Source organism: Pleurodeles waltl, chromosome 12, assembly GCF_031143425.1.
Source record: "Pleurodeles waltl isolate 20211129_DDA chromosome 12, aPleWal1.hap1.20221129, whole genome shotgun sequence".
In the NCBI taxonomy this organism is placed as follows: Eukaryota; Metazoa; Chordata; class Amphibia; order Caudata; family Salamandridae; genus Pleurodeles; species Pleurodeles waltl.
Genome location: NC_090451.1, coordinates 270045321 through 270071281, shown reverse-complemented (window position 1 = coordinate 270071281; position 25961 = coordinate 270045321). Strand labels below are relative to the sequence as shown.

General features: G+C 44.5%; 1 protein-coding gene across 1 annotated transcript in view; it reads left to right on the top strand.

Annotated features, from left to right (window-relative positions):
* The window catches only part of SLC38A8 (solute carrier family 38 member 8), a 198005-nt gene extending 176747 nt beyond the window's left edge, over positions 1-21258 (top strand). The window contains exon 10 of the mRNA XM_069215726.1: positions 20913-21258. Within this exon, the coding sequence (XP_069071827.1) occupies positions 20913-21015 (103 nt within the window). The 3' untranslated portion in view covers positions 21016-21258. The remainder of the gene's footprint in view (positions 1-20912) is intronic.
* The last annotated feature ends 4703 nt before the right edge of the window (positions 21259-25961 follow it).

Sequence of the window (25961 nt, the reverse complement as noted above, 5' to 3'; positions counted from 1 at the left end):
CCCCAAGGGGGCAGAAACCACTAGGCACCGGGGATTTGTTTTTTGGCGCCAATGTCACGCAGGGGCAGTGACCCCGTAGGCAAGGGTCGCTCCCGGGGGGGGGGATGGGGGTTGGGGGGGCAAATTTATTTTAGGCCATTTCTGCCCCCCCGGGGGACAGATCGGCCTATTATTAGGCCGAACTGCCCCCGGGGGGGGGGGGGGGGCGAACACTCTAGGCACCAGGGCAATTTTTTTTTTGTGTTTTTTTTTTTTTGTTGTTTCTTTTTTTAGAGATGGGGAGCGACCCATCAGGCAAGGGTCGCTCCCCTGGGGGGGCAAATTGTATTTAGACCATTTCTGCCCCCCTGGGGGCAGATTGGCCAATTTTAGGTCAATCTGCCCCCAAGGGGGCAGAAACCACTAGGCACCGGGGATTTGTTTTTTGGCGCCAATGTCACGCAGGGGGAGCGACCCCGTAGGCAAGGGTCGCTCCCGGGGGGGGGGATGGGGGTTGGGGGGGCAAATTTATTTTAGGACATTTCTGCCCCCCCGGGGGACAGATCGGCCTATTATTAGGCCGAACTGCCCCCGGGGGGGGGGGGGGCAGAACACTCTAGGCACCAGGGCAATTTTTTTTTTGTGTTTTTTTTTTTTTTTTGTTGTTTCTTTTTTTAGAGATGGGGAGCGACCCATCAGGCAAGGGTCGCTCCCCTGGGGGGGCAAATTGTATTTAGACCATTTCTGCCCCCCTGGGGGCAGATTTGTCAATTTTAGGTCAATCTGCCCCCAAGGGGACAGAAACCACTAGGCACCGGGGATTTGTTTTTTGGCGCCAATGTCACGCAGGGGGAGCGACCCCGTAGGCAAGGGTCGCTCCCGGGGGGGGGGGGTGGGTGTTGGGGGGGCAAATTTATTTTAGGCCATTTCTGCCCCCCCGGGGGGCAGATCGGCCTATTATTAGGCCGATCTGCCCCCCGGGGGGGGGGGGCAGAAACCTCTAGGCGCCAGGGGAATTTTTCATTTTTTTATTTTTTTTTTTCTTTGTTTTTTTTTTTTTAGAGATGGGGAGCGACCCATCAGGCAAAAGTCGCTCCCCTGAGGGACAAATTGTATTTAGGCCATTTCTGCCCCCCTTGGGGGCAGATTGGCTGATTTTAGGTCAACCTGCCCCCAAGGGGGCAGAAACCACTAGGCACCGGGGATTTGTTTTTTGGTGCCAATGTCACGCAGGGGGAGCGACCCCGTAGGCAAGGGTCGCTCCCGACGGGGGAGGGTGGGGGTTGGGGGGGCAAATTTATTTTAGGGCATTTCTGCCCCCCCCCCCCCCCCCCCCCCCCCCCCCCTGGGGCCGGCTGAGCTACAGGCCAAACACCACAGGTAGGCACCTTGCAAAAAACACCTCTGTTTTCTGTGAAAAATATGTTGTGTCCACGTTGTGTTTTGGGCCATTTCCTTTTGTGGGCGCTAGGCCTACCCACAGAAGTGATGTACCATTTTTATCGAGAGACTTAGGGGAACGCTGGGTGGAAGGAAATTTGTGGCTCCTCTCAGATTCCAGAACTTTCTGTCACCGAAATGAGAGGAAAAAGTGTTTTTTGGGCCAAATTTTGATGTTTGCAAAGGATTCTGGGTAACATAACCTGGTCAGAGCCCCGCAAGTCACCCCATCTTGGATTCCCCTGGGTTTCTAGTTTTCAAAAATGCACTGGTTTGCTAGGTTTCCTCAGGTGTCGGCTGAGCTACAGGCCAAAATCCACAGGTAGGCACTGCTTTTTATAAAAAAATGTGATGTGTCCACGTTGTGTTTTGGGCCCTTTCCTTTCGTGGGCGCTAGTCCTACCCACACAAGTGAGGTATCATTTTTATCGGGAGACTTGGGGGAACGCTGGGTAGAAGGAAATTTGTGGCTCCTCTCAGATTCCAGAACTTTCTGCCACAGAAATGTGAGTAACATGTGTATTTTTAGCCAAATTTTGAGGTTTGCAAAGGATTCTGGGTAACAGAACCTGGTCCGAGCCCCGCAAGTCACCCCTCCTTGGATTCCCCTAGGTCTCTAGTTTTCAGAAATGCACAGGTTTGGTAGGTTTCCCTAGGTGCCGGCTGAGCTAGAGGCCAAAATCTACAGGTAGGCACTTCGCAAAAAACACCTCTGTTTTTTTCCAAAATTTAGGATGTGTCCACGTTGCGCTTTGGGGTGTTTCCTGTCGCCGGCGCTAGGCCTACCCACGCAAGTGAGGTATCATTTTTATCGGGAGACTTGGGGGAACGCTGGGTGGAAGGAAATTTGTAGCTCCTCTCAGATTCCAGAACTTTCTGCCACAGAAATGTGAGGGACATGTGTTTTTTTAGCCAAATTTTGAGGTTTGCAAAGGATTCTGGGTAACAGAACCTGGTCCGAGCGCCGCAAGTCACCCCTCCTTGGATTCCCCTAGGTCTCTAGTTTTCAGAAATGCACAGGTTTGGTAGGTTTCCCTAGGTGCCGGCTGAGCTAGAGGCCAAAATCTACAGGTAGGCACTTCGCAAAAAACACCTCTGTTTTTTTCCAAAATTTAGGATGTGTCCACGTTGCGCTTTGGGGTGTTTCCTGTCGCCGGCGCTAGGCCTACCCACGCAAGTGAGGTATCATTTTTATCGGGAGACTTTGGGGAACGCTGGGTAGAAGGAAATTTGGGGCTCCTCTCAGATTCCAAAACTTTCTGCCACAGAAATGTGAGTAACATGTGTATTTTTAGCCAAATTTTGAGGTTTGCAAAGGATTCTGGGTAACAGAACCTGGTCCGAGCCCCGCAAGTCACCCCTCCTTGGATTCCCCTAGGTCTCTAGTTTTCAGAAATGCACAGGTTTGGTAGGTTTCCCTAGGTGCCGGCTGAGCTAGAGGCCAAAATCTACAGGTAGGCACTTCGCAAAAAACACCTCTGTTTTTTTCCAAAATTTAGGATGTGTCCACATTGCGCTTTGGGGTGTTTCCTGTCGCCGGCGCTAGGCCTACCCACGCAAGTGAGGTATCATTTTTATCGGGAGACTTGGGGGAACGCTGGGTGGAAGGAAATTTGTAGCTCCTCTCAGATTCCAGAACTTTCTGCCACAGAAATTTGAGGGACAAGTGTTTTTTTAGCCAAATTTTGAGGTTTGCAAAGGATTCAGGGTAACAGAACCTGGTCCGAGCCACACAAGTCACCCCTCCTTGGATTCCCCTAGGTCTCTAGTTTTCAGAAATGTACAGGTTTGGTAGGTTTCCCTAGGTGGCGGCTGAGCTAGAGGCCAAAATCTCCAGGTAGTCACTTTGCTAAAAACAGCTCTGTTTTCTGTGATGTGTCCACGTTGTGTTTTGGGGCATATCCTGTCGCGGGCGCTAGGCCTACCCACACAAGTGAGGTATCATTTTTATCGGGAGACGTGGGGGAACGCTGGGTGGAAGGAAATTTGTGGCTCCTCTCAGATTCCAGAACTTTCTGCCACAGAAATGTGAGGAACATGTGTTTTTTTAGCCAAATTTTGAGGTTTGCAAAGGATTCTGGGTAACAGAACCTGGTCCGAGCCACGCAAGTCACCCCTCCTTGGATTCCCCTAGGTCTCTAGTTTTCAGAAATGCACAGGTTTGGTAGGTTTCCCTAGGTGGCGGCTGAGCTAGAGGCCAAAATCTACAGGTAGTCACTTTGCTAAAAACAGCTCTGTTTTCTGTGATATGTCCACGTTGTGTTTTGGGGCATATCCTGTCGCGGGCGCTAGGCCTACCCACACAAGTGAGGTATCATTTTTATCGGGAGACGTGGGGGAACGCTGGGTGGAAGGAAATTTGTGGCTCCTCTCAGATTCCAGAACTTTCTGCCACAGAAATGTGAGGAACATGTGTTTTTTTAGCCAAATTTTGAGGTTTGCAAAGGATTCTGGGTAACAGAACCTGGTCCGAGCCCCGCAAGTCACCCCTCCTTGGATTCCCCTAGGTCTCTAGTTTTCAGAAATGCACAGGTTTGGTAGGTTCCCCTAGGTGGCGGCTGAGCTAGAGGCCAAAATCTACAGGTAGTCACTTTGCTAAAAACAGCTCTGTTTTCTGTGATATGTCCACGTTGTGTTTTGGGGCATATCCTGTCGCGGGCGCTTTGGCCTACCCACACAAGTGAGGTATCATTTTTATCGGGAGACGTGGGGGAACGCTGGGTGGAAGGAAATTTGTGGCTCCTCTCAGATTCCAGAACTTTCTGCCACAGAAATGTGAGGAACATGTGTTTTTTTAGCCAAATTTTGAGGTTTGCAAAGGATTCTGGGTAACAGAACCTGGTCCGAGCCCCACAAGTCACCCCTCCTTGGATTCCCCTAGGTCTCTAGTTTTCAGAAATGCACAGGTTTGGTAGGTTTCCCTAGGTGGCGGCTGAGCTAGAGGCCAAAATCTACAGGTAGTCACTTTGCTAAAAACAGCTCTGTTTTCTGTGATATGTCCACGTTGTGTTTTGGGGCATATCCTGTCGCGGGCGCTAGGCCTACCCACACAAGTGAGGTATCATTTTTATCGGGAGACGTGGGGGAACGCTGGGTGGAAGGAAATTTGTGGCTCCTCTCAGATTCCAGAACTTTCTGCCACAGAAATGTGAGGAACATGTGTTTTTTTAGCCAAATTTTGAGGTTTGCAATGGATTCTGGGTAACAGAACCTGGTCCGAGCCACACAAGTCACCCCTCCTTGGATTCCCCTAGGTCTCTAGTTTTCAGAAATGCACAGGTTTGGTAGGTTTCCCTAGGTGACGGGTGAGCTAGAGGCCAAAATCTACAGGTAGTCACTTTGCTAAAAACAGCTCTGTTTTCTGTGATGTGTCCACGTTGTGTTTTGGGGCATATCCTGTTGCGGGTGCTAGGCCTACCCACACAAGTGAGGTATCATTTTTATCGGGAGACGTGGGGGAACGCTGGGTGGAAGGAAATTTGTGGCTCCTCTCAGATTCCAGAACTTTCTGCCACAGAAATGTGAGGAACATGTGTTTTTTTAGCCAAATTTTGAGGTTTGCAAAGGATTCTGGGTAACAGAACCTGGTCCGAGCCACACAAGTCACCCCTCCTTGGATTCCCCTAGGTCTCTAGTTTTCAGAAATGCACAGGTTTGGTAGGTTTCCCTAGGTGGCGGCTGAGCTAGAGGCCAAAATCTACAGGTAGTCACTTTGCTAAAAACAGCTCTGTTTTCTGTGATGTGTCCACGTTGTGTTTTGGGGCATATCCTGTCGCGGGTGCTAGGCCTACCCACACAAGTGAGGTACCATTTTTATCGGGAGACTTGGGGGAACATAGATTAGCAAAACAAGTACTATTGCCCCTTGTCTTTCTCTACATTTTTTCCTTCCAAATATAGGAGTGTGTGTAAAAAAGACATCTATTTGAGAAATTCCCTGTAATTCACGTGCTACTATGGTCACCCCGGAATTCAGAGATGTGCAAATAACCACTGCTCCTCAACACCTTATCTTGGGCCCTTTTTGGAAATGCAAAGGTTTTCTTGATAGCAATTTTTTACTCCTTATATTTCAGCAAATGAATTGCTGTATACCCGGTATAGAATGAAAACGCACTGCAGGGTGCAGCTCATTTATTGGCTCTGGGTTCCTCGGGTTCTTGATGAACCTACAAACCCTATATATCCCCGCAACCAGAGGAGTCCAGCAGACGTAATGGTATATTGCTTTCGATAATCTGACATTGCAGGGAAAAGTTACAGAGTAAAACGTAGAGAAAAATTGATGGTTTTTTCACCTCAATTTCAATATTTTTCTTTTTCAGCTGTTATTTTCTGTAGGAAACCCTTGTAGGATCTACACAAATGACCCCTTGCTGAATTCAGAATTTTGTCTACTTTTCAGAAATGTTTAGGTTTCTGGGATCCAGCATTGGTTTCATGACCATTCCTGTCACTGACTGGAAGGAGACTGAAAGCACAAAAAATTGCACAAATGGGGTATGCCCCAGTAAAATGCCAAAATTGTGTTGAAAAATTGGGTTTTCGGATTCAAGTCTGCCTGTTCCTGAAAGCTGGGAAGCTGCTGAGTTTAGCACCGCAGACCCTTTGTTGATGCCATTTTCAGGGGAAAAACCACAAGCCTTCTTCTGCAGCCCCTTTTTCCAATTTTTTTGAAAAAAACGAAATTTTCACTGTATTTTGGCCAATTTCTTGGCCTCCTTCAGGGGAACCCACAAAGTCTGGGTACCTTTAGAATCCCTAGGATGTTGGAAAAAAAGGACGCAAATTTGGCTTGGTTAGCTTATGTGGACAAAAAGTTATGAGGGCCTAAGCGCGAACTGCCCCAAATAGGCAAAAAAGGGCCTGGCACAGGAGGGGGAAAAGGCCTGGCAGCGAAGGGGTTAAGTTAAGCCTGACTTCTCAGTGCCAAGCTACCAGAGGGTGAGCACAGGTTAATTTTGGGTGTGTATCTGTCTTACCCTGAGGACGATTCTTGCCCCTGCTTGGACAGGGTGCGTACTTCTGCCGACTAAAGACCGAAATTTCTAACACCCTGCATGGGAAAGAGTTTTTCCTCAGAAAACCAAAGTATGTTTTCAGATTGGGTTTTAAAACCTTTTGCAAACTTCCCTACTTCCAGGCCCTATCAGGCCCAATCTACTAATCATATCACACTGGCAGGCCATCACAGTCGGTCTCAAGTCATGCTTACGTCCTAGTCTACCTCAACCATTAAAAACCAATGGGCAGTGATCTTTCTCCACTTAAATCTTAAAATAAAAATCTTATCTCCAGTTCCCCTTACTGGATTTTTGTTGAAATGTTGTCATTTTGCTTATTTTTTATTTTTATAATTTGGAGTGGGATTTTTATTGTGTTGTCTTTTTTTAAACTTTTTTAAAACTGTTTTTGTACATCTAAATGCTTTTTGTAAGTTAAGACTGTTTGCTTTGTGCCCGCGCTACCAGGGTTTGAGCTCAGATTTGTTACTGAAGACTGTGACTGGACCTAACAATGTAATTGCTTTATTACTTTCTCACAACATGTACTACTTACTTCCACTTCCTAAGAGTATTTGCTTTTGTTCAATATGTTCTGTTTCTGTATTTTTTTATTCAACACATGACTCTTGTGTAGTACATACTTTGAACTGAATCACCTCCAGGTGTCTTGGGGTGTTCAGGTTGTGGGTGGGTGTGTGTTTGACTATGCACAATTGTCTGTTGAGGCTGAAGGCTGTGTGAGTTTCTCACAGTGCCTGTCAGTAGGACATAAAGACATGCAGACATACATGCACATTCAGTCCGTGGTCTTTCTGCAAAATGTGCAAAGCGATGGTTTAATATGCTCCAATTTGGGCTGTGGAAAAGTATGACAAGCTGTCGAAATATGAACAGTGCCAAAAGGAAAGACATGGTCAATAGGTTATAAATGTGGCATGGAGGAGATGAAAAGAAGTGCATACAGAAGGACAGAGTGAAAAGATGGTGCTGAAATGGAAAGGGATGACATGAGATAGATAAAGAATTTCAGAAAGATGTGGGGAGTGTTGTGAAGGGAGGAACGGGAGACATTGAGAAACTCTGAAGGCTGATACCCCTTCCATAGACCATAGGTATATTTAATTCAGAAGGTCATCATTTCAGAATTGGAAAACTTCCAATTCTATATATTCACAATAAATTGTTGGTGATCACTTATCTGACACAGCTATCGAGCATTGGCAAAGGCAATAGGTCTGGCATTTTGGTTATATCTGCTGGTCGGGAGATGTGTTGGTTAAATAATAGAAAACACAGACACTCAAATAATGTGAAGTGGCACTTTGTACGAAGCACAGGATTTTAGTTTGCATGTTTTAGGCCATTCCATTAATAACATTGGCCACATTTTGAAAAGGGTCCCTAGTTCCGCTTATTTGACCACTGCTTCTAGAACTGCCTCAATACCTATTTCATCCCACTTAAAGCACTAAGGGCCAGATGTATCAAAGGGTTTTTGCCATTCTGTGTCAATGGGAAAATGTGTTCGTACATATGGCCCTAAGTCACTAAGAACAAGGTCAGGGTGCAAGAGTGTGACACGTTCAACTAGCAGTAGTGGGCACATTCTTAATTTGAAAAGAAAACTAAACTTTAATTAAACCAGTAATGAGGACTTGATGGGGCACTTGGACAAGACCAACAGAAGAATAAGTACAACAAGCTAAATGTTTTATGTTAGTCATTAGTGTAGTGCCTATTCAACCATTAGTATAGATATGGGCTTTTTTTTTTAAACACATTTTCATTGTTTACTCCATAAATCAATAATAATACTCATGGTATATTCCAATACAATGGTTTTCATAGTATATAATATTCAATACGATCATTCCTGCGATACAGCTTTACATTATAGGACTCGGCTATTGAATCTTATATTCAGAGTTCGTATTCATGATCCTTCTTAGTTAGTATTAGGATATGCTTGTTATCTCAAAGCTCGCCTGGTGAAAACTTTGTTCTATTTACTATTCCTTAACATATAACAGTTAACAATCCTCCCCCCCCCGTCTTTTTCAACTTTTCAACTTGACATCCTGTTCTCACCGTAAAAGCATAGCAGTGGCATGTCAGCCCTTTATTGTGGAGCATATGATCATTTTTTAGATCTGGTGTGGGAGGGATCATATCATGCATCTGTGCTCAAAGACGCCATCTAAAGATCACTTTTCCATTATTAACCCACTTCGATTTGTGCTTGCTAGATCTTATTAAAGCAAAATGGCCTGGTATGGCTATATCTGTATCTACCATTAGGCCCTCTCTGCCTCATATGCTGTCTTAAAATCCAGCACATCATCCCAGTCTAAAGCCATAGGGTGTCTTCCCACTTCTCTACTCTTGTCTCTTCTGAGTGCAGCACTCTCGGCTTTGCCCCATTCCAACACCTCCACACTCCACTATGTCGGTGAGGGGGCTAATGTAGCTTTCCACCGTCTAGTCAATAAGCACTTTGCCAGTAAAAGTGCCAAATCTGCGAACCGTGAGGCCACCCTCCCCTTTCTCGTGTGGGGAAACAGCCAAAGCAAACACGCCTCCACCTTCTCCCAGACACCACTTCCTGTTACCTTCTCTAAAACGGTACCAACCTCTTCCCAATACCTAGAAATAGTAGGGCAGCTCCAGAGCATGTGTAGTAGGTCTGCCTCCTCCACTCCGCATCTAGGACACAAGGGTGGTAGTGTAGGGTAAAGCATATGTAGTTTGTGGTGTGAGATGCGCTCAATGCAGTATGGTGTATTGTATAAACTTGAATCTTGTGTTCCATGAAACCCGACTAGGGTATTCTAGTATTAAAGACCACTCTTTGTCTGACAATTCTTTGCCCATATCTACTTCCCGTTTAGATTGAAGAGCTGTCAAGGGCTGCAGTAGATGTAGTCTGAGTCCGTGGTAAAGCCGTTTTATTAAATGTGTCCCATGTCCCACCATGTACATGGTATGAAAAAAATCGTGTGTGGGGGGTTCTATGCTATCCGGAGCCCAGTGTTGTTTCACGAAGTGTATTATATTTGCATGTAGTAAAAATAATGAAGTTGGCAGGTTATGTTTATGGACAAAGTCCATATGTGTAAGTAAGTGATGGTCTCTGAACAGCATCCCAATTGTGTCCACTTCCTCCTGTGTCCATTTTTGTATTCTGATTTGGGTTAGTGGTCCAGTCATCACAGGTAACCCTATCAGTGGGATGTTGCGGGCGTAGGGAACTGCTCTGGCTGTATATTTGAGCACAAGTTTCCAGTATTGTAAGGCTACTCGTAGCAGAAGTGGCATCTTCTCAGTGGGGCGGGACCCGGGACTTAACAAGGAGTGTAGGCAAGCTCTATCAAACATTGTATGGGTGAATTCTATTTCTTGCAAATTTCGCCCAGTGAGCCAGTATGAAGCTGGCTCGCCACACAGTAGGTTTTAAAATCGGGTGCAGTCATGCCCCCTTGGTCTACCAGCATTTGCAACTTCGCCAAACCAATCCAGCGCCTTCCCCTTCCCAAGATATGTACAAGCAACATAGAATGTAGCACTTTAAAGTAGGTGTCTGGCACCCTCACCGGTATATTCATAAAAAAATACAGGATACGAGGCAGCATCTTCATCTTGGCCAGCGCTAGGCACCCTGCTATGGATAGTGGCAGTGTTATCCAAAACTGAATCTGTGGTTTGAGTGAGATTATACCTCTCCGCAAGTTGCCCTCTAGTAAGTCCAGCGGGGTCCGATAAACCTGTATACCTAGGTATCGAAAAGTGTCTACAGCTACCCGCAGTCACCTATCACCAAAGCCCACTGTGGTCCCTATATCCAAATCACAGAAAAGGATTGCTATGGACTTATCATAATTTATGTCTAGTCCCGACAGTGGTGCAAAATCTTTAAATATCTGCGCAGCAGAACTTGGGCTATGGGCAAGGTTTTTCACATATAAAATAATGCCGTCGGCGTATAGCGATATTGAGTGCATTGTACTCCTTATAGCAGTTCCCCATGATTCCGTGTCTTGTCGCAGTCGGTGTGCCAAAGGTTCTACCACTAAGACAAACAGCAGGGGAGACAAGGGACAGCCCTGCCTAGTTCCCCCATGAATATGGTAGGAGGCTGAGACATTCTGCACCGTGCGTGCCCTCGCAGTAGGAGCAGCATAGAGCAGGCGAACCCACTGTACGTACTCACAGAGTAGTCCAAATCTTTCCAGAAATTCAAACATATACTCCCAGTTTAAGGAATCTAATGCTTGGCGGAGATCCAAAGAAAGACACCCCGCTTGGGGGTATCTCTCTCTGGCGGAATCTATTCCATGATATAACCGGCGTATATTCAACAAGGTGTTACGTGATGGCACAAAGCCACACTGGTCGGTGTGGATCAGGTTTCCTATAAAGGGAAAGAGTCTCCACGCCAGCAACTTAGCTAATATTTGATGTACTGTGTTCAGTAATGATAGAGGCCTATAAGATGAAATATCTGTCACAGACTTCCCAGGTTTTAATAGTGAAGTCACTATCGCTTGCTTAGTTGTATCAGGGAGGTGGCCGACAGCAAATGAGGCATGGTATAACGTCTCCAGTTGGGGGGGGGGGGAGGGGCACTTTTGAACTGTACAGGGAAAATAATTCGGATGGAAGACCATCTGATCCTGGTGATTTATTAGAGCCATTTCCTTTATGGCCTCCCGTATCTCCCCCTGTGATATCTGTGCACCCAGTATTTGTTTGGCTTCATCAACGCGTGTCGGTAGTTTAATGCCAGAGATGAAAGCTTTAAGGTGTACCTGATCTAATACTGGTGGGTCAGAATATAAAGTTGTATAGTAATCATGGAATGCCTCGTTGATCTCCAGCTGAGTATTTTTTACTAGTTTGTTGTGGAGTATTAACATGTAAAATGGGGGTGGGGGTGGCTCATCATTCATAAGGTGTGCCAAAAGCGCATCTGCTTTATCACCTTCACTGTGCGTGCGTTCCCTATACTTGACATAATCTACTTTTAATAGGCGTTCGAGTAGCTCTGCGTGTTCAGCTCTTGCCTCCCGTAGCCGCTGAGCATGTTGCGTCTGCACCACTGCCTCCTTCCCTAGGGGCCCCAGACTGTCCTCCACCCGCGTTAGCTCCCTCAGTATGACCATCTGTACTCCAGTCACTGCCTCCAGCATCGCTCCTCCTACCACCCCCAATAAAACCGCTATTGAGCACCTACAACAACAGGTCGAAGCCCTGCAAGAAAGAGTCGAAGATGCAGAAGGGAGATCTCAATGCAATAATGTACGCATAGTTGGTCTACGGGAGGGGAAAGAAGGTCGAGACGCCACACAGTATGTAGAGGACAGGTTGAAAGCCTTGGCAACGGACCGACTATAAACCCACTTCACAATAGAGAGAGCACATAGGATTCCTGGTAGGAGGCCCCCACCAGGGGCACCACGCCCCCTGATAGCCAGGGTGCTAAACTACAGGGATCAGGTCGCCCTGCTGCAAGTGGCGAGAGAAACAGATCCCATCAAAGTGGACAATTCTCGTGTTTCCCTATACCCAGACTATACACTGGCAGTTCAGTAAGTAAAGAGGTGGCTCAAGGCGGCCTAAAAGATGATCGAAAGAAAATAACTGACAGAATGAAGCAGACAGAGACGAGTGTTGCCAGCATTCTTCCAGACCAGAAGGAACATCTTTTAGGATACTTAGTTCCATCGTAATCAAACCCAGTCTTTGTTCTATTGCCAATCGTGACTCCCTGATTTTTTTTTAGGATGACATGAAGTTTGTCCATTGGGGCATCCATTGATGTGGCTTGCTCTGGGTCTCCAGAGGTCTGAACATCTGTGCCGTCAGTGTGCCTGCCCATTGTACGGCCCATGAGTTTTCTCACATGTACGACAGCCAACCCAGTATATTGATAAACCAGGCCCTGTTGTTATGAAGGGCTGTTATCCATAGAGGCTGCCGTCCTCACCGCCTCAGCTATTCATCTGTTCTCTGCGGTAGTAAGTATCTGGGTGTAAGGTAGGTGATAATGGTGGCGTTATTCACCGCTTTCTTACAGCGCCAGCTGGCCAAGAACCCGTGCCAGCCGCATGCTTGTAAAACAGCCGCTGCCCGCAGAGTCCAAAATATTCTTCTACGCTAGTCTGCCCGCCGCACTCCCCAGTGGGCAAGTTCGCAGCACCGCTCGTCCCCCACTTCTTATCTCTGCTTCGCTTTTCCTCCCGTATAGTACATCGCCACAGGAGGGGTGGGGCACTGTCATCCCAGACCGGCAGGAACGGCGAGGTCCACAACGCAGCAGCCCAGGCCTTCACGGCCAGCCTCCCTCACGGGCGCACGCCTTCGCACCCCAACTCACTGCGTCACGGGGCCGATTCAGCAGCTACTGCAGCCGATCCGCTTCCTCTCTCCCCGGGCCCAGCACTGCACGGAGTTCAGCGACTCCTTCGCAGCGCCGATCAGGGGCTCGCCACCACTCCAGCAAGCACTCAGCTGTTACTCCAGGGAAGGCAGCTGTCACTCATCCTTGGATGGTCCCGTTCCCTGCCGGATTAATTACTTTTAGCGGGCCCGGACCGGGAGCTCTGCAGTTAGACGACCGCCATCTTGGGCGGTTAGCCGAGCCCCCCATTATAGATATGGGCTTGGTGCGTATTCAGCCATTCATGTGGGTTTGCAGTATTAACCGTCTGGGTGCTACATTAGTGTATAATTCAGAAAGCAGGACAAGTAAAAACTCAGGATGTACAAAGATAAACAGGTGAATGGGAGTGTGCTTTCAATACAGAACCATCACTATGTTCCTTTAAAATCGTTGTGGAAATCACGTATGGTAATAATAGCTTTACCATTGCACGGTGCTCTAATTAGGAGTGGTTTAGAGATTGCATTGTAGGCACCATATGATATAATGTAATTGGTGAATTACTAAATTCCAGGTGTACCACCAGGTTAATTCAGTGGAACAGTAGAGATTTGTGTGGGGAGGGGAATGCCTGTTTAAACTATTTTATGTATCCCTGTGTATTTTGTATAATGTCACTCCGGCATGTATCAATATATGATGTAATAACTGTAGAATTGCAAAGGGCAGAACCATCAAGTTGTTCTAAAGGTGACACTTACCGTTTAGTTGTTCATACCTGGACTTCTTGCTCTTACATCTTACTAGGTCGAAGAGTGACAATGAGTTTTAAAACCACTACGCCACTGTCCCACTGTGCCTTTATCCTCATGCCCAATGCCATAGTGTTGTCTGATGAGTGGCATCAGCATGCAGTTAGTGGGTCTCAGATGCAGCCTGGTATGTCAACTTGTGTGTGTCTTTGACATACTGGTTACCATTTAACATGGCCATCCAATGAATGTTCTAATAATACACCTCAATTTCCAAATAGACATCATGAGAAACAGCCACATTGTGGAATGCCTAATGCTGGCGATAGCAAAGATCAAGGAATGGGTAAAGAACTGTTTTTTCTCTCTCCTGCAGTGGATCGTCCCTGATATTTGTTTCTGCACTGTATTAACTGATATGCAGTGGGAGCACCACCCAGGTCTGGCATTTTTGGATTGGGGATGAAGTTGTATAGTATCCTGTGGCCACAATCCAAATGTGGTGGCCATATTAAACTGATGTGGAGGTGTGCGATATTGGATTATCATTTTTGTGTGACGCCTAATTGGATAATTGTGACGGCATCCCAGTTTGATTGGGAGCTTGTGCTATACATGAGATCAGATGGAGTACATATGGGTTTTAGGAATGGTGACATATACAAAATTAGATGTTGATTTTCAGTGTGTGGCATTTGGCTTGTAGCATACTTTGGTAATTCAGGAATCCATTTGTAAGGATTTGGATTACTGTTTGAAGAAAGTAAGAACCCTACTCAAGCAACAGCACACAATCCTTGTCGGGTGAGCCGCAAAAGTCAATAACTGAACTTTTGTTTAAGCTTGGCACATAAAAAGTCAGGCTTAACATAGAAGCAATGTGTAAAGTATTTATGTTGTACTCAAGCTGTAATACAATGAAAAAACAATGTAATAAAAATCTCAAATCAATTTAGAAAAAAAATGATATTTTTAATACAATTACATCAAACAACAACAATCTAATCAGTAGAATGGAAGTTTTGAGTTTTTAAATGTTTAGGTAAAAATAGTTCCAAAAGGTGTGAAGCTCCAACTGCAGATATCTAGTCATAAAGGACCAGAACAAAGTCGCAACTTCAGCCTGCCCACAGTAGAGCACGGGCCAGATACAGTGCCAGGTTTAGCCTGCTGGAAGTTTTTCCTTGACTTCGGGGTGGGGTATGTGCAGCATGGCTTAGAGGAGCTCTTTGTTGCTTGGCATTAGCTCCACAGTAGGGCTCTACAGGGCTCTGAGTTGCTTAACATCTGACCCAATAAAGCTTTCTGCAAGGCTATGTATCTAATATGGTGGAGCCTTCAGTTAAGAAGGGATAGGTAAATTCTGATTCCAGCCAAGGGCCTAGGACCTTTAGGACCGCACTTGGGGGTCAATACTCACTCCCACAGAGGCCAGCAGATGGGAGCAAGTCAAATCCAGTTGCGTCCAGCCAGCTAGAATGCAGGAAAGGCCTCTAGAAGCTTTTGTGTCCCGTTAGCTCAGACAGGAGGTCAGCCAGCTGACCCTTGGAGCCACTTCTGGGGTCCAAGATTTAAGTCAAGTAGTTGCAATCATCCTTTTTCAGACAGCAGGGTAGTCTTTTGGAATCTTCACATATCCAGAAGTGCTCTGATTTGAGGTTCTGGGCATACCATTTTTTTTATATAGGGGTGGGCGTAACTTGTGTATTTCTGTGGAGCGTGATCATGAATAATTACCTAACAATTCCACAAGATTATGCTAAAAGAGTAATTCTGTGTTTCAGGCTATTTCTTAGTGCAAAAATGCCTCCTCACGGAGAGGACATTTTTGCACTGAGAAATTGTGCTAAATGTAGCAAACGCAGCTGCTCGTGCTCGCTAAATGTGCTCTTTGGGAATTATTTTTTTAACCGGTGTACTGCCATTTTGTACCATTTTCTTAGTGCAAAATGCACTCTTGTTTCCAAAACTGTTGCGAGAATGCATTTCTTTTTGCTAAGAAATAGCACTAAATGCAGTAGAGCATGATTACTAAGTGCCTTCTCACTCTCGCTAATCTGCTCTCGCAGTAGGATTGTTTCCCCCAAATTATGATGGGCGTAATTGGATAATTATTTGTAATTCCACATCAAGAAGTAACGTGGAATTAACAAAATTACTCAGATCACTCCGGCATAACTGACATTTTATCCAACCCTACTTTTAGAACAAATGCCAATCTGTGGGTGGTGATCAACCTTTTGTCTAACCCTAAAACTGGTTCTGGTCATTTGTTTTCTTTCCCCTTGGTTTGTCTCCAGACTAGGCAGTTCAGCTCAGGTGTGAGTTGCATCGGCCACTGACAGGGTAGGCTTCTTCTGAAGCTAAGAAGTGCTGGGTACAATTATTCTGGGCAGGTGGTGTACAGCTCCTCCTCAGCCATCCTGCCAGAAAGATCCTTGCCTCACCACACTTCGGCCCTTTGTCCACTAACTTGGAGGAATACAAATAACACCACAGGAGAACCATTAACAGCCAGGTGACCTTATACACTGGGTGAAAAGCACATTTGGCTTGGACAGGATAATGCAAACTTTCTAAAAGTGGCATTTTCAAAATAGTAATTTAAAATCGAATTTTGTAGTTTAGTTGGGATTTAAATTCCCATTCAAGTAAGTAGTAGTATTAACGTTATTTTGGTTTCATCAATGTAACCATAAAATTACATTTAAAAACACAGATAAAACATGATCACGATAAAACCACAGCACCATGGTAATTTTGTATGATGCAAGCAACTTACAATAAGTATTAAGTACACCGGGCATAGCCTAATTGATAAGAGAATTTCCGTAGACGCAATGAGGATTTGGTAATTCAAATGCCATAGTAATAGTATAATAGTTACAAAATCATGAAATACATATTAAAGTGGCTCATATGTTATCCTAAAATAAAAAGATAATCAATACATGTATTTAGGATACTCTTCTAAATAAGATCTCAATAGAAGTTACGAGTGACCAACCAACAGGTACCTAGGCAATAAGATTTCAGTTCCACCAAAAACTAGGACGTCACATTGATAATGCAAATAAGTCTTTGAATCATTGTTATACCTAGTCCCTAACTGATGTTATGCATTACAAGGATTATAAGTACACAAATACCCAGCCCTATGAGCATTTAGGGCCTACATTAGGTGTGACATATAAGTATTAAAAAGGAAGGGGAAGGCCTGACAAAACAATTTCTAGGTTGAAATGACAGTTTAAAACTGCAAGCAGGCTGCAAAGGTAGCCTGAACCATGTTTTTGGTGCTACTTTAGTGGGCGGCACAATGAGTGCTACAGCCCCCAAGTAGCATTTAAATTACACAGGCCTTGTGTACATATAGTACCATAAACTAGGATCTTATAAATCAATACAATATGCCAATTAGGTGTATTCCTATGTTTACAGGTTTAAAAGTGACAGAAAAAGGAGAGCACAAGGACCTTACTGTTGGTTAGCAGTGGTAAAGTACACAGAATCTTAATGCCAACATAAACCGGTTTAGCTATAGAAGGCAAATATCTGGGGGAATACCACACAAAAGATAGTGATCTCCAACAGGTGCTATACCCCTCCCCCCAAAAAAACACACACACACCCACCCTCCTCTGTAGTACCCAGTGAGACCTGAGAAGGCTCTCACCTCAGTCTAGGTCTTGGGTGGCTCCCAAACTAGATAGACTAGACTAGATAGGCTGCACCTTGCCCCCACTAACATGGTGTCCCAAGTACATAACTGGTCCTTGTTCCATCTGGCACTTACCGAGCTTGATAGTCAGGCCTGTCTGTAGCACTACCTGAGCACTTCCCAGAGGCAGTGGAGGTGGTAATTTCAGGTGGAGCTGAAAACCAGTGTCATCAAGTAGGCAGCACGGACATTTTCTTCCCCAGTCAGGACCGAGTGGGCTAACCTCTGGAAGGTGGCCCAAGCATTCTTTAGCGTGAAGGGCATCACCTTAAACTCAGTGACCCTCTGGGAGGAGAATGTCGATCTCTCTTGACTTCCTCAGTCAGGGCGACCTGCCAGTACTCAATAATACAGTGCCGAGAAATTTGACAGCCCCCAACTGATCAATGAACTGATTAACTCTGGGGCCTGGGTGAGTTTTGGTAACTTAATTGAGGCCCATGCAAACAGCAAGAAACCTAAGTGCTGGAGTGGTAACTGGTGGGGCATCCTTGGAAATTCTACCACTGGATTGGACCTCGGACTACTGGAGGGCTCAATCACCCCCAAATTTAACATCTTTGATAACTTATCCTTGATGCTTGCCCTCACCTTGTCACAGCCTGTAAATTTTATTCTTGACCGACATGCTGACTCCTGTGTAGATGTCATGGTACATCAGTGAGTCCTAGGCTCTGTGAGAAGAGAGAGGCAAACTGCCCCAGCAGGTGGTGAGAGTCCGTCTGTTGTTTTGGGGTCAGGGTAGGAGAGAGGACAACTCATCCACTGGCTGCTCTTGCTTTTTGGAAGATTGCAGGTCTGGGAAGGGCTCGCTCTCCTCATCCTCACAACTATCTATCATCAAAAGCATCATGTCTTCAGGCGTCTGAAAGTAGAGCTTGAGGCCATACAGATGTAGGACCCTTCAGTGGTTCCTAGAAGACTTGAGGTCCACCAGGTAGGTGATCTCCCATTTCTGCTCTTTCCCCTCATAGGGCCTGCTCCACTGTTCCTTCAATGCTCTGGGCTCTACATGTTCATCACCCACACCTTTTGGCTAGGCTGTTATTCCACCAGAGTGACCATCTGGTCATACCAGTGTTTCATAGCTTCCTGGCTGGCTTCCAAGTTCTCATTGTCTTTTTTTTCAATGAGCACTTCATCTGAGACCAGAGGGCCCACATGTAGCTCACTACAGTTTGAGGGGGTCTCTTGGTAGCTTGCCCCTCTCCTCTGTTATAAGACTGAGCGGTCCACACAAAGGGTGGCCAAACAGAAGTTCAAAGGGACTGAACCCCACTCCCTTCTGAGGCACTCACTATATGTAGAGAAGGCATGGCAAGAGGACACCCCGCTTTGCCTTGTAGGCTCTGGTAGGTTCATAATTATGCCTTTCAGGGTCTTCTGGAACCTTTTAGCATGCCCATTGGTCTGGGGAGGTATACTATGAAGAATGTTTGGGTCACTCCACACTTATCCAACCTGGACTTCATGTCTGTAGGCAGACATGAAGTTGGTGCCCTGGTCAAACACAACCTTCTTGGGGAAATCCACATTGGTAAATATCCCCATCAGTACCACGTCATATACATCTATAATGAGGGATGCTGCACATCGACAGCATGCCCTGCATTAAAATTTTGGCTATAATTATTAGCATCCAACTTACTGTTCATGGATTTTGAAAACGTAATTCCCTGATTATCTGCATAAATCTCTGACGTACACAGAAGGGAAAAGATGTCACTATGTGTAAGCATTTATTTGTCACGCAAAATGAAGTCTAGCATTAGTGACTTTAACAGCACCATCGACCTGTGATGTACACTTAAAGGGAAGTGCATGGCAATAATACATTTTTGTCTGATATGGATGAGAGTTACTGCACATCTTAATGTGCACATGGCAATTACCTGGAAGTCTTTGTTTGTTAAGAGATAGTGCATATATGTCTTCTGTGGTACACATGCAAGACAATTGTACAAGTCCTTTGGTCCTCCTCCTGGTTTTGTCTATACAATATTTTGTAGCTGCACACATTGAAATTGTAGGATTGTGCATACATTAACATCGTGAAGGAGAATTAATTGTATGTGAATGTTACATTGCATATCAGATTGAGAGACTGTGATCGACACGTATCAATGGAAATGTTGCAATGGAAAACTAGTGTGATACTGAATTTCCTTTTTAGGATCGAGCTTGCACATGCGTATCGCTTGCGAGATGCTTTGGTAGTTAGAAAATGGCTCAGTGCCCCGTCCATGTCACGCCAGTGTCTTTCATTGGTTCATGGGCTTGCCTTTTAAAATCTGCTTGCTTTCATTAGTGGAAGGCATGCATACGTCATGCCTTTTCCGGTGGTTAGCCCTCCTCGAGCGCAGCGACCAAGTACTGAAAACATACGAGGCTTGCTGTTTTCAATCAGGTTTGTGGACTACTTTTTATCTTTTTTTGGCAGTGCAATATCTCGCTTGGCAGAAGTCAAGCGCTTTGCATGACATTGACCCTGTTACATAGTTAATTGCACTTTTGCCGGTTATGTAGATAATTTCACTTTTGCCAATAGGTTTTAATACGAGTGAACTGTGGCAGCGCAATCGCGCTCTTTTTTTCCATTTATATTGTCAAGAACAGTCCGGTTGGGAGTTTACAGCTGCTAATAGCTCTAACTCTGAGAAATGTGATACCCGTTGCATTGCAAATGCTTTTTTATTGAGCAATAAAGAATCAACTCTAGATTCATTTTTCCACCTCAGTCAGCAAGCGATAAGATTAGCAGACACATATGAAAGATCCACCCTGGGACAGTTCTCTTAGCCCTTTGATCGATTGAGTCTTCCTGCCAATAGAACCTTGACCTTAATGGTTTGGGTGAAGTGTGAACAATCAAACGGCTTGTAGTAATGCAGCCTATTAGTCTGCCAGAAAAGTGCTGCAGTGTCTTTTTGGGGAATGAGCCCGAAGAGGACTTCGGAAAGTGTTTTTTTTATAGTTTAGTATGAGCATTGGTTAAACCATACCAATGCCTACAAGGGGAGACATTTTTTGGAACTATCAAATGCCATGGAAAGTCGCCTGTTAGACATCAGCAAAGGCGTCTGCCCACTTTCGTAATAAAAAGACACCTTGGCACGGTGCCAGGTTGTAGCAAATAAGAATCAACGTAGGGAAACGCAACAATTTAGATGAAAACCTGAATCCACTGCCTCGAAGTGTCAAGTGCAGAAACAATGCTACATACAGGAAGTATGCTGCTTCCTTTAGCAATATAACAAATGAACATGTTTGTAGTGATAAGCTGAATGCAATAAACTACATGTTTGCATTTGAGCGTTGGGAAAGATCATGGGCTACCTTTCAGTGGATGCACGGCTCACTAGCAGGTATTGATCGAGGATTGCTTCCTTTAGAAATCCCATGATGTGTATTACAGTATTTCGCATGCAGAAACCAATGTAACATAATTTTTTTTTTGGGTGTGGGTTGGATTTAAACTTTCTGTGAAAATAGTTGTTCACATGTCATCTGATAGTTTAAAAAAAATATTGACAAATCAGTTTTGCTGTCTTGAAACACCAACGATGTAGAATTTTGATCTAATTGCATCAGTTTGTATTGTGAAATCTGACACTTTCTATTTTTTTTTTTTTCAGGGTCTGCCTTATTATTTGGGGCCTAATCACCATCTTTTGTGGGGCATTTATCTTTGGTCAGAGCACTACCATTGCAGTCATGGAGCTACTTAAAAAAATCTGAACTGCAACAGATTTTTCAGTCTTGCACATTTAAAATCTGCCTTACAAAGGCGAAGAATGCATTTTCAAAATAATATTTTAATATATATTTTTTTGTATATTTCTTTTTATTTTTGGTTTGAGTGACAACAAAACATTTTATTACGGCTTGAAACAAACCAGGATTTTATCTATTGTTTTTATTTAAGTAATAATAATATAGCTTTTTAAAAAATTAAAATACATTTTCTAAAAATGCAGTCTTGCGTTTTTCTTAAATTGTTAATTACTGTTTTCTGAAATAAGTGTATCTTTTCTGTGTGCAATGTATGAGTTCACAAGCGATACTACTGAACGTACCAAATGTGTCGAGACAAACGTGCAATTTTGATATTGGATCATCACACTAACTAAATGGGCTGCTTCATGGCACTGGCCGATTGAGGTTTCTCTCGTCTTTTTTTTTTTTTTTTCCTTGAGTTTGTCAGTGCATTTGTTTTGGTTTAAAAAAAAAGCACTCACAGCTTTACAATAATGCACCTTCTTGCAATTCCTAATATAATATGAACGTTTAACTTTTAAAAGCAATCGTGGGATCCAGTAATACCAATAAATAATAAATGTATTGGATACTCATGCTTTCAAATTTCTCATTTGGCATTGAGAAGGTGAATCAATATAATAAAATAGAAGTTATTTTCCTAAGGATGCAATGGCGCTCTAGTTTACCAGTATTGGAGCCATCTTCTTGGATGGAGAAATGGTTTTGTGCTACATGCTGGTAATCAATACATAAAAATGAATCCTGGTTTACAGTTATTTGTTCTCTCCTTCACCAAATTTCTGGGACTCAGAGGGTAGACCAATCCCAATCCAAACATGCAGTTTCTGAAACTACTAGCCAATTTATGCATCAGAGCACTAGGTGTAATCATGTCCTTTAAGGAGATCCTGAAAACTCCCCCTAATCTACCCATGTAAGATCTTAAAAACCCTCCATAGGATTATGAACTGACTTAAGGGGCAGGTCAGTTTGTATCTTACAATAATATTCTTTCATACAGAAAGAGGGCTCTCAAAGTGATGTTTTACTTTCCATTGAGTTTTCTGATGAAAATTGTTCTTCTACTGGTTAATCTTCAGTAATACAGACTGGCCACCCCAAATCACATATTACTAAATCTGAAGAGTGTCAATAATTCGGTTCCCAAGAGATGAAGTTTGATTTTTGTCAGACCTACTAGCCACCACCAGAGTAGCTCAGAGCAATCCCCTATCACAAGACTCCAAACTGATTCTGCAGGGCATATGTCCTGCAGAGTCCAGGATCTGACCTTCTAAAGATGATCTAGGTACACCGGCTTCTTGGCCACCATAAACTGTTTGTTTTTCTTGCTTGTCAGGTTCCTTGAGCTTACCTTTCTGTGCTTCAGAAATCCAATAATTGGAACCAAGAGAAGAGTATTCTCTGTGGATTATATTACAAATGAACTCCAACTGCACAAATCGTAGAAGTTTTCACTTGTATTTCTACTTGTTGATCATACTTTTCAGGCACCCTATTTTTCTTATAAGCCATGTTGGGTTATCACACACTTTATATTAGATACTTTCATTATGCACATAAACCTCCTTTACATAAAACAATGCAGGAGCAAGCAGTTATTCGATAGATAAGTGAGCCTAAAACACCAAGAGAAATGACCCTTTTAGAGGAAGCCTTGTGGGCTCATAAAAGCTGCCTAATATGTTTTGTCTTTGGAGTGCCTTCCTCTGTGAGCGCTAAAATGTCATCATAATCCTTGCTTTTGGTGGGCTAGAGGAGCTAGGGGTGTTGCACAGGGAGGGGAGAAGGAAGAGCATTAAAACAAGGCATACAGGATAAACCAAATGCAAAAGCATATCTGTAAAACAGTTTTTGTTTTCAGCTTGTGGGGAGGCAAGGATTACTTCAGCAATGCAGTCGTGAATACATGAAAAATAGTTATCCCTTCCCTTTTCAGTAATTATTAGTGCACACAGAGTATAGGGATGTTGACCGTAAAAGCTTTGGCCTGTGTAGAAAGTTTAGTGCCAATACATTTATTTTTTATTTTTTGCGACACAGTTTGACGACAATGTAAAAGTTCTATTGTGGCCTACTCAGTCAGGGAAGTAGTTTGGCATCAACCTCAAGAGGTTCATCCAGAAGTTGATCAGCTAACAGACTTGAGTCTGACCAATTGCCCTCCTCTTATGTTGTATCAGGAACAGTGTAATCTTGTGGTATCTTGTGGTATGAAGTGTTGGGTAATTTTACTCATTGCCAATCTCCACATTTTGAGGTGAGACTGGTCCTACTGTCTGTGACTACTGCATCAGCTGAACTGAACATACGCTCAGCAGGCCCACTGGCTACGGGACAAGCCAGATACTTTATTGCCAGCCTGCTGAGCACTGGCCATTGGTGCATCTTCCCATACTAGCAGACCAATAGGGTTTGATCCACATAGACGTTTGTTGGGTCATCCAGATATTTTTTGGCCATCTTCTGAATGGCCATTGGAGCTGTCACTTGTCGACTTCTGTTGCCTTCGCTTCTGCACTTGACTTAAGCCCTGCCACTTGAAACCAAGTCTTGCTGAGGTTGGGTTTCTGGTGGTGGTGTTGCTGGTGGTGGCGTTGTTGCTGGTGGTGGCGTTGTTGCTGGTGTTGGCTACTGTGAAACAGTACTGCCTTCTGGAGGTTGAAGGGTGCATGCCAGAACTTCTGCCTGTGCCTCTAACTTCCAACCATTCTTCTTCGAGGTCCTTTGCTCAGCAATCCATGTCTTGTACAGTGAAACACCCCCTTCTGAAGAAGGAATGAAAGTGGCCAATATGTTTTTTTTAAAAAAAAAAAAATTTTTCCCCTAGGTCAAATATTGTGACACAGATGTACTCTTTGGAGAACACAATCTCTTTGCAGCCTGGGATTAACAGCCAAGCAAAGATTTTAGCTCTTAACCAACTCGTATGCTTCTTTGTTCACACCAGCAAACTTTTGTGACATATTTTTGAACTGGCCCTGCAGCAAATGCAACAATGGGATAGCTTGGCTCATCATACTGTCCTCCTTGCGGACTTCTCTAGTGAAAACCTTAAAAAGGAAGTAGCATTTGTGGCAGGCATTTGTCCAGGCTCCATTTGTCCAGGCTCCATTTGTCCAGGCTCCATTTGTCCAGGCTCCATTTGTCCAGCTCCATGGCAATGCTTTTCCCTATTGCATTCTCTCCTCTTTGAAGGACATAGTCATTGATCGAACTGTACTGCTCAAACAGACATTGCAACATGTAGTAGGTCAGGTTGCAACATGTTTGGCACCTCCTGTATGAGGGCTCCTACCTGTATTCTATTAGCACATTGAATGATCCTCGAATGCTTCCTGGCTTTAAAAGAATGACATTTGTGCAGCCCCTTCTGTAATACTAATAGGGCATTCCCTCATTTTCATGGGGGAGTGTCCTCATGCACATGACTCAATCTATTTGCCTTTGGGCCGGCTTCATATTTTGGACCTGGGTGCAAAGAGAAATATGCAATCAGGAGGTTCACTAACAGTTCACCACAAAAAGGTGGTGTGCTGTTAGCGCACCCCCTGAGGACAGTTCTCTTGAAGGGACAAAAGTGGTCACATTGACCTTCCCCTCCCCCCAAAGCAGGTGCAGTTACGCATTGCACCCACCTGCAAGGGAATGTCTGTAACCACTCTAAAGTGCACCTGGGTGCCGCCTGCATAGTGAAACATAGAGCAGCAGATTAAAGTCACCACTTGATGTTTCACTGAATGTGCTAGCCCAGGGCAGCTCCAAGTTCAGAGCATTAGGGTAGTGCATCAAGTGTAATCTAGTGCCCAGCGCATCTGTTTTAAGTTGCACCTGGCGCAAACACGAACAGTGCACATGATCTATAGTATGTTCCCTGGTAGCCTTTCCTCGTGATGTGTGGGACCTAGAGAGGTAAACTTTGTTTTCTGTGAAGACATCCCCCCAGATCCACTGAGGCAACAGCGAAGGTACTCCTTCTCACACCTGGCGGTCAGAGCTTGGAACCACCTTCCCCTGCAGATCATGACTGCCTTATCACTCCAGCAATTCAGGAAAGCACTCAAGACCTGGCTGTTCGCATGAAAAGATCATCACAAAGCAGTTAGCAACTCCAGTGCCCTGAGACCCTCACGGTTGATTTGCTGCATTTTATAAATCCTCGATTGATTGAAGGATGGAAATATGATACCCTTCTGGAAGAGAAAGTGAAATCTACAGCTCGTTGGCATAGTCATTGTCTTAGGAGCTGGAGGCTGGGATGAGTTGAACTTCTCAGAACTGGGGCTGACCCCTTGCCCCCCGTGAATGAACCAACATGGCATCTGTGAATTTGCTACAGGCTCTTGAAAACAATCTCCACTCACTTACCACAGGAGTTGTTTAGAACATTAATTTTCTGGCTTCCACAGTCATGTTATGTAATGTTGTTAAGTTTTGAGTTGCACAATGTAGACCTAAAATGGCATTTTCATTAACAGTTTTTGCATGGCCTTCTTTCAATGCCTGCATTCATATTGGCAGGTGGAGATCAATAACGGAGCCACCCTTTTCTCACAGCCCCTACAGCAGCTGCAAATACCTTAGCATCTCTCTTAGCAGTAATATGAACTGTTTAAAAGGAGTACTTTGCCAATTTCCCTGCTACTTTTTTTTAATCTGTGGGATTATAGTGAGGCATCACAGACTTCTGGGAGTCCACTCATCAAATTATCCACTTTCATAACAGGAAAACATTTTGAATGGAAACTTTGAAAAGAAACATAGGAAGACTGGGCACACCCCTTCCGTATTAAGGATGCTTTTCATTGCTTTAGAAAGAGAGACTCCATAAGCCCCATGATGGTAATGATAGGAAGCATCATACTATTAGAAATTGAGTCTTTGGTTGGCGGCCAGGTTGACCC